A 13,094-nucleotide genomic window follows, 5' to 3' on the forward strand; every position below is an offset into this window, starting at 1 on the left:
ATCTGAATTCATGGTACTGCGATGTACACTATTGAGTAGGTCTATTTGCGTTTTTGGTTGTTTGGAAATGTGTCTCCTGTAAATGTGCCTTCTGAATACACAATGGAAATCAAGGACTGCAGTGTTTTATGTAAAGAAGACTAGTGTGTTCCCCCTGATCTGTAAGTGTTTGCATATGATGCAAGTATGTGTCATTTTGTCAACAGAGTTACATTTTGACAGAGGAATGTTAGGTTTTGACAGCAGAGTTTAGGTTTTGGGAGTGGAGTTTCATTTTGGCACAGATGTGTATGGTATATTTCCCAGTGTTGTGTCGTGTTTACTTGTGTTTAGAGTTTTGGCACAATGAGCGACGTTTTGCCAAATGTGTTCAAGCAACGGGCAAAAACTGTAATTCTCTTCTATTGTTCCAACAGAAAGTTATCACTGTTGGCTGCCAGACTGACATGTACATCAGCCCAGGCTACATTTGAAGGTTTTGAATCTTAGTCTACTGGTTGGGTATGATTAGTTTGTTTTGCAGTACATGCCAGCCTCACATGCTCCTATCACCCATCTTGATCCCAGTTCTGGTTCTTCTGGGTCTGCAGCCATTGTTGGAGCTCCTCAGTTGATCAATAGGGCCATATTATTCAGGGGTGGGCAGTAAATGTTCCTAAGGGACCACATTAGAAACCGGGACTATTGTGAAGGGCCCGTCAATAAGCTGAATTTGGTTCTGCTATTAAATGTAGATACGTTTATACAAACTTATTGTTAAGATCCTCCACATTGGTCCCAGCTTTCCATGTATCTCAAATTGTGGGACAACGTGGTTAAATTAATTGTCCACCCCTCCCAAAAATTTGTTTGTTTGTTTGTTTGTTCTTTAGGGCTAGCTTTACCATATTTGTATGAGACAGTCGAGTAGTGGCTAAACCTAGCAAGTGGAAGATCCCTGGTTCAAGCCTGGAAATCCCTGGGAAATTCCTGGGAGAGTTGCGTCTGAATTCATCTGTCGAGGCTTAGGTAAAAATAAGACCGGCAGAGAGAAATTAGTTATCAGGTAATGGTAGCAAGCTTGGTTATGAAGGGCATTCATAAACTTTACAGGTGTAACACACCTATCTGCTAATTACTGATAACTAATTGACCTGTTAAAATCTGTCACTGTCATTCACAAAAACTGAAGCACAAAGTTCTTGGATAGTGTGTAGCAGGTTATTCCATTGAAAATGCTCTGAAATGCACCAATAACACAAGCTCAACAAAGAGGTCCGGTTCAGAATTAGTGCAGGTGAAGTAGGTACCAAACCCTCCAGCTGTGTAGGTCTGGACAGCAGTCAATCAAAGTGGTGACCCAAAGATCACCCCTCTACAGCTGTTATAAAGAGGAAAAACTATCCAAAAAAGCTTTTAAATGCTGTAAAGTTTGGGATTTTAAAATGGAAATCTATGACTAACTCATGCTTTGAAACTTCCAGTAAAGGAAGTGCAGTTTGTTACACTTCTGTTGATTGATGGAAGACTTAACTGATGATGTCAGAGGTCTCCCCCAAATCATTAAAACAAACAAAAAACATTTTAAAGCGACAAAACAAAGGAGGATTTTCCAAAACCTGGCAACCCCTTGTTAAAACTAGCATTAATAGAATAACAAATAGCATCATTACAGCTTAGAAACCCTCTATAAAAGGCATCTTATTAAAGCAACACTGATATTTGAAAACGCTCTACAACTAATCAAGCAGCCTCACAATTTTCATGTGACAGGAAGGATCTGTAACACGCTTGACTGCTGCCTCTGGGCTCCAGGGTCATGAAAAAATGTCCCAGCACATCAAGGACTGTAAAAATCATTGACACGATAGAGATAAGGGATAACTCTGTTTAAAGGACACTTTTTAGGAGGTTCACTGCTCTCCTGCCAGGTCTGCACTAGTTTAACTCCTTCCTGCTCATCCCTACCTCCTAATTATAAAACCAGATATATGTTGACTGATTGCTGTACAAAGTTGATTTTATATCAAGGAGGTTATGCAAACAATTTTAAATTATTTCAATTTTTGGGACAGTTCTGAAGTTTGAGGGAGGGAAATAAAGAAATCTGCAAACACTTTTGATCTGATGTATATAGAACAACACACCTGCTAATAAAGGTCCAGCATCTACAACAATAATGGTGCGTATGTTTAAGCAAATAAATTAATCTGAAGGTCATTTATAAACAGTTAATTTATGTATGATTACTGGGACATAAAGTGAGGCTCCACTGAAACTAATGTAAAAACTTACACGTCTCCCTGACTGTAACGTTGCAGTCCAGTGCTTCCACCTGCTGGTCTGTGATGGTAAGTGCATACGCTGACATTTTAAATCAAAAAGGAAATAATACTAAACCTGTCTAAGACTTTTTCATTTCCATTTGCTGCAGACAAAAATTCAAACTACCTGATTTTTTTCATCATTTTTCAACTACTTAAAAGAAACTTTAAATGTAAAAAGAAAAAATGAAGGACTTTATTACACTCTCCATCCACGTTAAGCAGTACTGTATCCTTTACTAATCCTTTAGAGATTTCAATCAAACACACGTGTCCTTACTTTATACCTTCAGTGTGTTTAATCTTACAGAAATCGATACCACTCTTTAAAAAAGTGCTTCTACTACTTCCCCAGACGTCTGCTATACCGTGTAAGATCTGAACTCGATGGATCCCCGCTCCTTCTGGCTGCAGGCCATGTTGCAGATCTCTCTAAATGCTGTAATTGACATGTAGGTTTGAGATCCTGTTGGAAACCCCTGTCCTGAAATATACACCTGTGAATAAAAGGAAGGATCATAAGAAATGAAAGTCAGTCACTAGAATAAATATGCCAATATGCACACGGGAGTGTTTGCATTGGGCGTGAATGGAGTCCAGGTTTGTCTTTGGGATCTGTTCCTCCAAAGGGAGATGGCATATCTGCATTAGTTGGAAGCGTTTGGCAAAGGAAGACACTAAGCAAGGAGGAGTTTTATCTCAGTGAGTATAAACAAGACTGCAAGCTGCCTGCAAACCTGGGATTTCCTGACTAGGATGCTCTGAACCACCCAGAGATGGAGGTTTTAAACATGGTCCTGTTATTACTCTGTGGGAGAAATCAGTGCACAGACCTGGACCTGTTGGTCACGGCAGGCATCGTCACATTGTGAATAACCCCAACTCTATTAATGTAGAGCTGGGGGCTTGAAGACTGATAGGTTTAAGTTAGGGTGTTTAAAGACTTCTAAAACTTTGTTTTTTGGGACAGTTGGCAAACCATTAAACCATTAGTGTATTTTTTCTGGTTTCCTGAGTTAATGAGATAATTATTTGTGAAATTCTGCAAAAACTGTTCATAAAACGATAAAAATCTGTTCTGTTTTTCCTGAATGATCCAGATAACCCAGAAGAGCCTCTGCTGAGTTGATGTCTATGAGCAATAATGACTCCTGTGCTTAGTTTAATACAGTTTTCTTTGTTTTACGTTTGAAAAACTGGAGATACTGACATCATTATCACACTGGTCAGTTTTGTTTTTATAACACATTTCACAGCACGTAAACTTGAAAAAAAAAGTTTTTTTTAAAGAACTATGCACATCACGAAACAACAAAATCAATAAAACAAAACTTTACAAAGAAGTAAAAGACAAGCTAACGCCGACACACAGGGTTATTAATTTAAGCTTGTGAGAATGAAAAAGGTTTCATCTGTTTTTTAGTGTAGACACAGCCCACAGCTGCTGAAAGCATCTTCAGCAGACTTAGATCTTCTGTGAACAGTTCACAGATCTGCACCTGATGACCTAAGAGGTCTGACTGGGTTATAGTCAGAGGTGTGCTGGGGGCACTGGGAGCTTTATGAACTAACAGAGGGGTTCTAAGAGTTCTGTGTTGAACTGGGAGTCAATGAAGTGTCTTCACTGCTGGGGTAATATGGTCAAATTTCCTGTAAGGCTCCTGCATTATGATTATGTTACCCTGCTACATGTTTTGATAATCCTGCAGATTGATCTTTAGTAATCTAGCATGTTTGTTATGAACAGATAAAGCAATTTCTCAGAGTCAGTTTGAGATTACAGAGTCCAAAACAAAAACTAGGAGCAGTGAGTCCAGCAAACAAAGCAGGAGCAGTTCTGGAGGCCAACCACGTGGCCAGTGGCACCTCTCTAAGGACTGACGGAGGTGATGGAACTTCTCCAGCAGCTTGGCAGGCAGGTGGCAACTGTAGAGACCAAAACCCTGGGGAGCCTTGGCAGGTGCCGGCAGGGCCGGACCAGGCGTGGCAGGTGCCGGTGGTGCTGGAGTAGGCGTGCCAGGCCTGGCAGGCGGTGCCAGACCAGGTGTGGCAGGCTTGGAATACTGGCATTTCCCAACTGGGCAGGGGAGGCTTGGCAGGTGATGGCAGTGCCAGACTAGGCGTGGCAGTCGCTGGCGATACCGGCAGTACCAGACCAGCTGTGGCAGGTGGTGCCACACCAGCTTTGGCAGACTTAGCAGGAGCCAGCAGTGCCAGACCACGCATGGGCGGCGCCATTGATGCCAGACCAGGTGTGGAAGGCATGGCTGGATGTGGCTTGGCAAGTGCTGGCTCGGGCGGAGCACAGACCACTGGCTGGGGTTGGAGCAGGAACAGACAGCTGTACGAAGACAGCTGTACGCAGGCAACCTCTGGTGGAGACAGAATAGGACCAGACAGCGGACGACCCCTAGTAGAAAAAGACCAGACGGCCATGGCCTCTGGTGGAGATGCCTCTAACTGTGGGTGTGCAGGGCACACAGCAGGCTCTGGTGACTGTGGCTGATATTTAAGCCTGGCCAGTGTACTCCTGAGAGCAGGTGTAGGCGCAGGGACTGGCAGGACACCCAAGGAACTGGTAGGTTTGCAGGAGCCCAAAACAAAAACTGGCATGACATTATGTCCTGGTGATCAGTTAAATGTAATTTTAAAATGGCTGCTCAAATAAGCGTTTAAAGATGGCTGTGGTGTAGTAGCCACTGGTACTACTAATAGGATATTAAAAAGTTTACAACACAAGCAATAAAAGCCAAGAAAGAACGTTAGCAGCGACTTTCAGTAGGTGTGTCCCTCGCACTGTGCCGTAGCAGGGCTTAACACGCGTTACCGGAAGCTTGGAGGTCCTTTCCCCCGCAGACTCCAACATGGTGAGCAGTTTCCCCTCAGTGTTCCTCTCTGAAATAATCCCTAAACATCACTTTTATGTTTTATACTACGAAACCTTTATGTGTCCTACTTTAATTTCTAGCGTCTTATTAAACGGAGGAAGTTTAAATTGTAGCTGAAAGCGTTGATTCTTGCTCTTAATTGATATTTTAAGACGACCTGATCCTTCTGTGCGGATTTGTCAGCCGCGGCTTGCTAGCTCGGTAGGGGCTATCACTGTTAGCCCGCTTAAAAAGGAAACAAAAGAGTATTACTGCCAGGAAGCCGAGCTGTGCAGTATTTTTATGCATTTGTTTTAAATCTAGATACAATTTAAATCCTAAAATATGCCACAAATGTTTCCGGTGTGTGTCCCGGCTGGGCCGAAGTCTGTGCTAGCATGGGTTCAGTTAGCGCCGCATGCTAACATGGCCCACACTCGCCGGCCTTCCCAACGTGGTTTGGGTTCTGCTATAAACTCGCTGTATTTGTTCGTGCCTCAGGAGAATCAAGGCCGGTTGTATTTCATTTTGCTAACCGGCTTTGTCGCCTATTCCGCAGGCCAGAGGACCGAAGAAGCACCTGAAGCGCGTTGCAGCGCCGAAGCACTGGATGCTGGACAAGCTCACCGGAGTGTTTGTAAGTAATGTTTCCACGTACATACTGAAGACCCTTGGATGTTCACTTCTGTATCTCAGTGTGAAACCGTGGATTTTGTTTATTAACGCAGTGGTTAACACTGTCAGATGAAAGCTAGTGTAACATCACAGGCAGTTTGATTGGAGCAGGGTGAATATGCCTGTTTAAAAAAACATTGAAGTGTACGTCTTTAATCCTGCATGTGTTTTAGTCCGTTATTTGAGATGGTCACGCATCACAGCAACACTTAAAAGACAGGTTATGCGTTTTTAATTAATAAGATGTTAATTATTGTGAAACAGACTGTAATGCTAACATGCTCCATTTAGGGTTAGCCACAGCAAGTCACCTGCCCTATCCCTAGCGTCCTTTTCTGTCACATCAGCCGTCTTCTTGCTTTTCTTTCACTCTTGCAGCAGACTGAATACCGTAGCTTGAAATTATTTAAATCGTGGCAGCTTCTTGTCTGGTAGAAAAGAACAAATAGACTGTGATGCCATGCCATGTAGCTCAAGTAATGGTGTTACATGAGATCGACAAACGAGGGCTAATATTTCATTATAACACACAGATTATGCTCATATGATTCACTCCCAGTTGTACACACTCAGGACGCTCTGAAGGATGGAGAAAGTGTAGCACTTGCTTAAAGTGGAAAATGTGGGTCTGTGACTGCAGTAAAAAATTTCATCTGCTGGTACTGGGTGAGAAATGATGGCGGCATAGAGACTGTATCGCTTTTGTCATTTTAAATCTGTTTTTGTAGACGATAATGTTTGTTCTGCTGGAATTGGTGTTTACATATTTTGAGTCATGTAAGATGGTCTGTTAACATTGCCAGGTTACCCAGTGTGTTTGTGATTGATATGTGTGTATTTATGTGAGTGCTGTGAATGATCAAATAATAGTAATTGGATATGCCCTCTATGCAGGTGTTATCTGCTTGGGTGACAAAAGTCCACAGAACTATCATGTTTTTACTTTATTATACCAAAAATGTTTTTTGGTCATATTGCGTTTTACTGAGCTGAAACAACAAAGGGATTTCCTAGCTGCTTAAAAGCTGAGCTGTCTTCAGTGAGTCTTTCATGCTGGACTTGACCTCTTGCTCTACGATGTTGGACTGTAGCTGGTACTCCTGCTTCTGCACTGCAGCCTGTGGTATGCTTGGCGTAGTGGCATAAGAACAATGCTGTGTCCTGGTGACCTTCAGCTCATACTGGAGCTCCTGTGCAGATCGAGCAGCAGTATTGCGGTCCAACACTGTGGTGTCTTAGAAGGAAGGAGAGTGAACTGGGCAGCCAGGGTCAAAAACACGAGTGCATGAACTTTGAATAAAAGTGCATAAAGCGGACATGTGAATCTGCTACAAAGTTGATTGTATTTGTGGGGAATACTTGACTAATGATCATGAAGTGGAGCACGCACAGAAATCATGAAAAAGCTTCTTGTTTACAGACCATAACGCCTGCTTCCTTCTCCTCCTCAGGCTCCTCGTCCTTCCACCGGTCCCCACAAGCTGAGGGAGTGCCTGCCCCTCATCATCTTCCTGAGGAACCGCCTCAAGTACGCCCTGACTGGGGACGAGGTAAAGAAGATCTGCATGCAGAGGTTCATCAAGATCGACGGCAAGGTCCGCACTGATGTCACCTACCCTGCTGGATTCATGGGTGAGTTTTAGAGACTTCTCCACAGCTCAGATCAGCTGAAGGGTTCAAAATGTTCCAACTTCATTAAATTATGAAAAATGAGCTCCATCATCAATCATCTCATTTTTCCGGTGAATTGGCGTGTGTGTGTGTGTGTGTGTGTGTGTGTGTGTGTGTGTGTGTGTGTGTGTGTGTGTGTGTGTGTGTGTGTGTGTGTGTGTGTGAGAGAGAGAGAGAGAGAAATGTTAATGTAGTTGCTGTTTTAATGCACTGCTTATTAAATATAAAATGACAACCAAATATTCGGCTCCAGAAATTAAATTAGATCCTGGAGGAAATTAAAAGCAGCAGCTTTGTAATTTTACTGGCTAAGTTAAGGCTGTATTTGTATGGAGAGAAAAAATTATAAAACTAAAAATTCTCCAAAGCAGAGGGTTATTTTAGACCAAACACACTCCTGAGTGTGTGCTACACAGGTGGGAATACCACAAATCAAAGTAATGATGTCAAATTTGTTTGCCAATAAAACATCAAATGCTGCCTATAGTGAGATGACTACCTGTTCAAGAGCTGAAATCTCCAGTTACACTTACTGCTCGTTCAGAAAAGCCTGAATATAAAAAATGTGTTTAAAGTTCCCCACTTTGAATTTATTCTTAAATCATGTGAGATCCCAGTTTGTAAACTGTGTGTGATGTTACATTGGCTCTCCTGCTGACCAGGGCTGTTGAGTGTTTTGTAATTGGTTTAGTTTTAGATCAGCTTCAGTGTTAGCTTCCCCTATAGTTTTTTCTTTTAGGATTCAAAGTTTCAGTCTTAAAGTTTAAGTAGTTCTTTTTTTAGTTTTTTCACATCTAGTTTTAGTTGACTGTGATAACTTTGCTGCTGACAGATTCTCAGAATGAGTGGCTCTGTAAATAGTCTTTGGATGTTTAGGGCAGAAGGAGCAGTGATGAATTTGTTGGTTTGATCAGCAATGAGCTGAAATTACACAACCAATTCCTCTAAGAAGTTCTGAGCTCCAAGAAGACTTGTAACGTTAAGTGTGTGCCTGAGCCTCCAGTGTAAATGCTTACAGGACTGTGTTGATATCAGTCTGTGGGAACAACGAGCAGCATGTACTCACAGCTGTAGCTTTATCAGAGATGTGGAGAGACTGGGAAAAGCAAGTTTCCAAAATAACCTGAGTTACTGCTTCAGTAACTATTCCAGGGAAGTAAATCTCAGAACGCCGGCTTTGTCTCTTTGCTTGTCAGTGACTGCAGCCAAGCCAGTAATTCGGAGCAGGCGTTTGGACAGCGGTGACAGTCGCGCCGCCATCAGTTCTCTCTCCACCTCAACACCAGCCAACAGCCTCACGTGGAGGTGTGGCTTTTTAATTTCCAAATCCAAGGGAAGCCTCCACTGCAGGATGTTCATGGCCTATTTATATACTGTACATGCACGCTAAACACTTGGTCACTGCAGCTGTAATATTGATGACTCTGGTGTTTTGTGTCATTGGATATGTACTCGGTACCTTATAGGTCAGTTTGAATGAGCTTGTTTTTAGGTGTTGATGTTGGGTTACCTTTTTGACTTCTGTGTCATTTAAAGCAAAAACGTTCATTAAAACCTGTTGCATATTCTTCTGAGGATGTCCCCATCACCGAACAGCGCTCTGAAGACCAGTTTTAGCTTTGATCTGAGTGGACCTTAGTCTTTCTTAGTCTTAGGGCAACTGGGCTCAAGAGTTGGGAGTTTGCCTTGTAATCAGAAGGTTGCCAGTTCGAGCTCCGGCTTGGGGCTCCAAGGTCGTTGTTACAAGGTCGTTGTGTCCTTGGGCAAGACACTTCACCCGTTGCCTACTGGTGGTGGTCAGAGGGCCTGGTGGCGCCAGTGTCCGGCAGCCTCGCCTCTGTCAGTGCGCCCCAGGGTGGCTGTGGCTACAATGTAAGATAAGATAAGATAAGATAACCTTTATTAGTCCCACACGTGGGAAATTTGTTTTGTCACAGCAGGAAGTGGACAGTGCAAATGTAGCTTGCCATCACCAGTGTGTGAATGGATGACTGGATGCGTAAAGCGCTTTGGGGTCCTTAGGGACTAGTAAAGCGCTATACAAATACAGGCCATTTACAATTTCCACACTGAGCAGTCATCACCTTTGCCTTTTCACATCTTACTCTCACAGCATTTCTTTATTGGCGCTCTCTGCTCTGGGCTTGTTTTTGGCTGGCTGGCAAACGCTTTGTGTACATTACTGCCCCCTTCTGGTAGTGGAAGTCCATTACAGGGGCCAGATTTATAAAGAAAATAAAAAATTTTAAAAAGTCAAGTGTGCCCTAAAATAGATGCCGGATTTTAAATACCTGAAGAAGTTGATCCTGGCATTCATTCTGTGTTTAATTGCCAACTTCGGCATCAGAGGCCTTAATTTGGTGCTAAATACCATCCAAACATCAGCTCTTAAATGTTTGAAGGTAGAGTCTAAGTTTTCTGCTTTTTAACAAAGTTTGATGATGAGCTGTTGGTTGGAAACACCACAGGATTCATTTAACTGACGCCTGCTTTTTTTGGGTACCCAGATGTGATCAGCATCGAGAAGACCGGCGAGCACTTCCGTCTGATCTACGACGTGAAGGGACGCTTCACCGTCCACCGCATCACCGCCGAGGAGGCCAAGGTGAGAGCTTTAATTCATCCTCAACCCTCAAAGTACAGGCAGGTCATTTGTTACTATAGTGCTCTTTTTATCTGCACTTTTGTGTTTGTCATACCCACACTGTTTAATTTTTGAGTTTCTTTTGTCAGTTATGTTTTTTTTCTCTCTTTTTGTACCAACAAATAAACGCATAGTTACCTCACTCAGTTACTGTAAGGTTAAAAAAAAATCACAAGTCTGTTTATGCCAGAGTTGGTGTTCATGAGCTGATTCAAACCGGTGGCGCTATCACCAAATTCTCAGTGTTTCAGTCAGTCGTGCATGATGAGGTTTGGGGATTTCGTTTTTACAGGAAATGTCACATGTTTGTCCGCATTTCCTAAAACACCTCCTCTTCCTCTTACAGTACAAGCTGTGCAAGGTGAAGAAGATCCTCATCGGCACCAAGGGTATCCCTCACCTGGTGACCCACGACGCCCGCACCATCCGTTACCCCGACCCACTCATCAAGGTCAACGACACAGTCCGCATCGACCTGGAGAGCAGCAAGATCACAGACTTCATCAAGTTTGATACTGGTACGTTCAACTCTCTGCACAACCTGCAGGCTTGTTTCCTGTTAATGAAGAACATCTCTGACCGCTGATCTTCCTCCTCTTCCAGGTAACCTGTGCATGGTGACCGGTGGTGCTAACTTGGGGCGTATCGGTGTGATCACCAACAGGGAGCGTCACCCTGGCTCCTTCGACGTGGTGCACGTCAAGGACAGCACAGGCAACAGCTTTGCTACCAGGCTCTCCAACATCTTTGTCATTGGCAAGGTGAGAAATACGCCACCGCTGTCTGCAGCACACAGCATCCAGACCAGGGGGATGTAAAATTTTAGGTCCAGTGAGAAGAAATGTCCTCAAAGTGCTACTATTATGCAGAGTATTTTGAAGTATCCTAACGGTGTATCAGTCAGTATCATAGTCAACAGCTGACTGTCAAGTAAAAGCACAGCAGTGTTTAATTTTACAATGACCAGGAGGGTTCTCTAATAATTAAATCTTTTCCCCTTTCAAGTAAAACAAGGTTTTCATTCATAGATTTAAAAGTAGAGCTTTCAGAAAGGTGTAGTTTGAGTTTTTTTTACTAACTACATGTAAACAAACTGACTTTTCCCTCTTTTCTGTTTCCCTAACTTGCTACTTCTGACTCTCACCTTCTTGCTGAGTCGATTAACTCGTAAAGACATTTGTGCAGATTAAAATAGACGTAGTCCATCAGAATCTATTAATAAGTCTTTAAAGACGGCCTTCTGGGTGACCGTTGATGTTTTCTATCATTTGTTACTCTGGACAGGAGAATTAAAGCTGAGTTTATATCATGAGTCGGGTGATTTTTGGAGCAATGATGACGATTTGTGGTTTTGATTAGTGATGAAAATAAACTACCAATTCCTCTAAGAAGTTCTGAGCTCCATCACCAAACACTGGAAACTTCAGCTTAAGTGAACTGAGCGTGGGAACATGACTGTGGCTCTGTGCAGCAACAAACAGCAGTGATGGTTTAATATTGGACTCATTAACGCCGAGCACTGTGCGCTGCGTTTGATTACGTCCTCCGGGAGGAAACAAAATGCAGACAGGGTGCATAACTCAGGTTCCTGCATGTCGTTAAAAAGTCTTTGTCTGAAATCAAAATCAAGGACAGGAAAATGTTGGAAAAGTCATAAATTTGTGTGCTTTATACCAGGAAACGCACTACTGAAAGCCATCATGTTTAATAGCTGGGCCATTGAAGCAAACTGGATCTGGCAGCAACCACAGTCCACAAGAGGGAGTGAAGTGCCACGAAGCAAACACACACACTGCGTTTGTGTTCCTGCTGATTTTGGCTCACAGCGAGGAGCCGAGCGGTGTGAAAAGCTTTATGAACTCCTCTCTGTCCCACTGAATCGCACATTAATGATTACGAGGACCTGGCCCTGCGGTGGGAGCGTGGTTAATAAAACGCTTCTCTCTGCTGCCTGACATTTATTTGGCGGCCGGTGTGATCGGATCTGTCGCCGGCACGGCCGTCTCTTTGCTGCGTGACATTTATGTGGCGGCCTCGGAGCTGCTCTTTTCTTCACCTCAGTGACAGCTCCTTGTAGAAGTGTTGGCGTGCGGATAAATGTTAACACAATTGAGGATCTTTGTTTACTGTTACAGACTGTGTTTCTCACACTGAGCACTTAAAAAGACGTTTGTTCTAAATAAATCTGTGGAACTGTGGCCATCTTGAATATGTCTGTATTCACTTTTTGAGTTGAAATTTATTTGTCCGGCTTTATATTTTTCCTGTTCAGATGCATTTTATCTTCTGACCTGCACTAACTGCTCTAATCTCCTGTCTGATCGCAGGGCAACAAGCCGTGGGTGTCCCTGCCCAGAGGAAAGGGAATCCGTCTGACCATCGCCGAGGAGAGAGACAAGAGGCTGGCCGCCAAACAGAGCAGCAGCTAAACTGGCCCAAAAGCAGCCTGATCCCTGGTTTTCAAATAAACTGTTATTTACAAAACAATCAGATTGGTCTTGTGTTTTATTACATTGGAAATGTGCTGTTTAATGCTTTATGTCCTAAAAGTACCTCGAAGCGTCTCAGACGGTTAAAAAATGACTCCTTAAATGGTGCTTTTGAGTGAAAATGGTCAAACCAGAAAAAGTCAGCAGTTAGATTCAAGTCAAACTTTATTTATATGGCACATTTTGAAGAACCTCCAAAGTGCAAGTTATGCAAAAACAACTGTATATACAACAGTCACTAAAATCACCAATAAATATGCACTGAAAACAATCAGATAAGTAAATAAGGCTATGACAGCATAATAAAAACCAGGGTGTTTTAAATTTTACTTGGAAAAATTGAATACTGTGACATTTTGTTTGTTAAACATGCAGGATCCTGAAGAAGGAAGCAGGTTTAATATGAGTTTAATCCTAAATTTGTGGGTTTTCTGGCCACAGTGTG

The 13,094-nt window shown here is 42.9% G+C and overlaps 1 protein-coding gene and 2 non-coding genes across 3 annotated transcripts; all 3 read left to right on the plus strand.

Annotated features, from left to right (window-relative positions):
* Positions 1 to 5,120: 5,120 nt before the first annotated feature.
* rps4x (ribosomal protein S4 X-linked) lies at positions 5,121 to 12,647 on the plus strand. Its single transcript, XM_085350657.1, has 7 exons — positions 5,121 to 5,170; positions 5,730 to 5,807; positions 7,297 to 7,477; positions 10,024 to 10,121; positions 10,507 to 10,678; positions 10,764 to 10,921; positions 12,488 to 12,647. The coding sequence occupies exons 1-7, from the start codon at positions 5,168 to 5,170 to the stop codon at positions 12,587 to 12,589; spliced, it is 792 nt and encodes a 263-aa protein (XP_085206783.1). The 5' UTR covers positions 5,121 to 5,167; the 3' UTR covers positions 12,590 to 12,647.
* On the plus strand, positions 8,403 to 8,478 carry LOC146635973 (small nucleolar RNA SNORD61). The gene has a single exon (XR_014905689.1). It is a non-coding gene; the product is annotated as a small nucleolar RNA SNORD61 (small nucleolar RNA).
* Positions 11,490 to 11,562, plus strand: LOC146635974 (small nucleolar RNA SNORD61). The gene has a single exon (XR_014905690.1). It is a non-coding gene; the product is annotated as a small nucleolar RNA SNORD61 (small nucleolar RNA).
* Positions 12,648 to 13,094: the final 447 nt, after the last annotated feature.

This window comes from Diplotaxodon limnothrissa, linkage group LG3, assembly GCF_057381915.1.
Source record: "Diplotaxodon limnothrissa isolate DT_005_m linkage group LG3, D_limnothrissa_male_GT1.1, whole genome shotgun sequence".
Taxonomy (NCBI): domain Eukaryota; kingdom Metazoa; phylum Chordata; class Actinopteri; order Cichliformes; family Cichlidae; genus Diplotaxodon; species Diplotaxodon limnothrissa.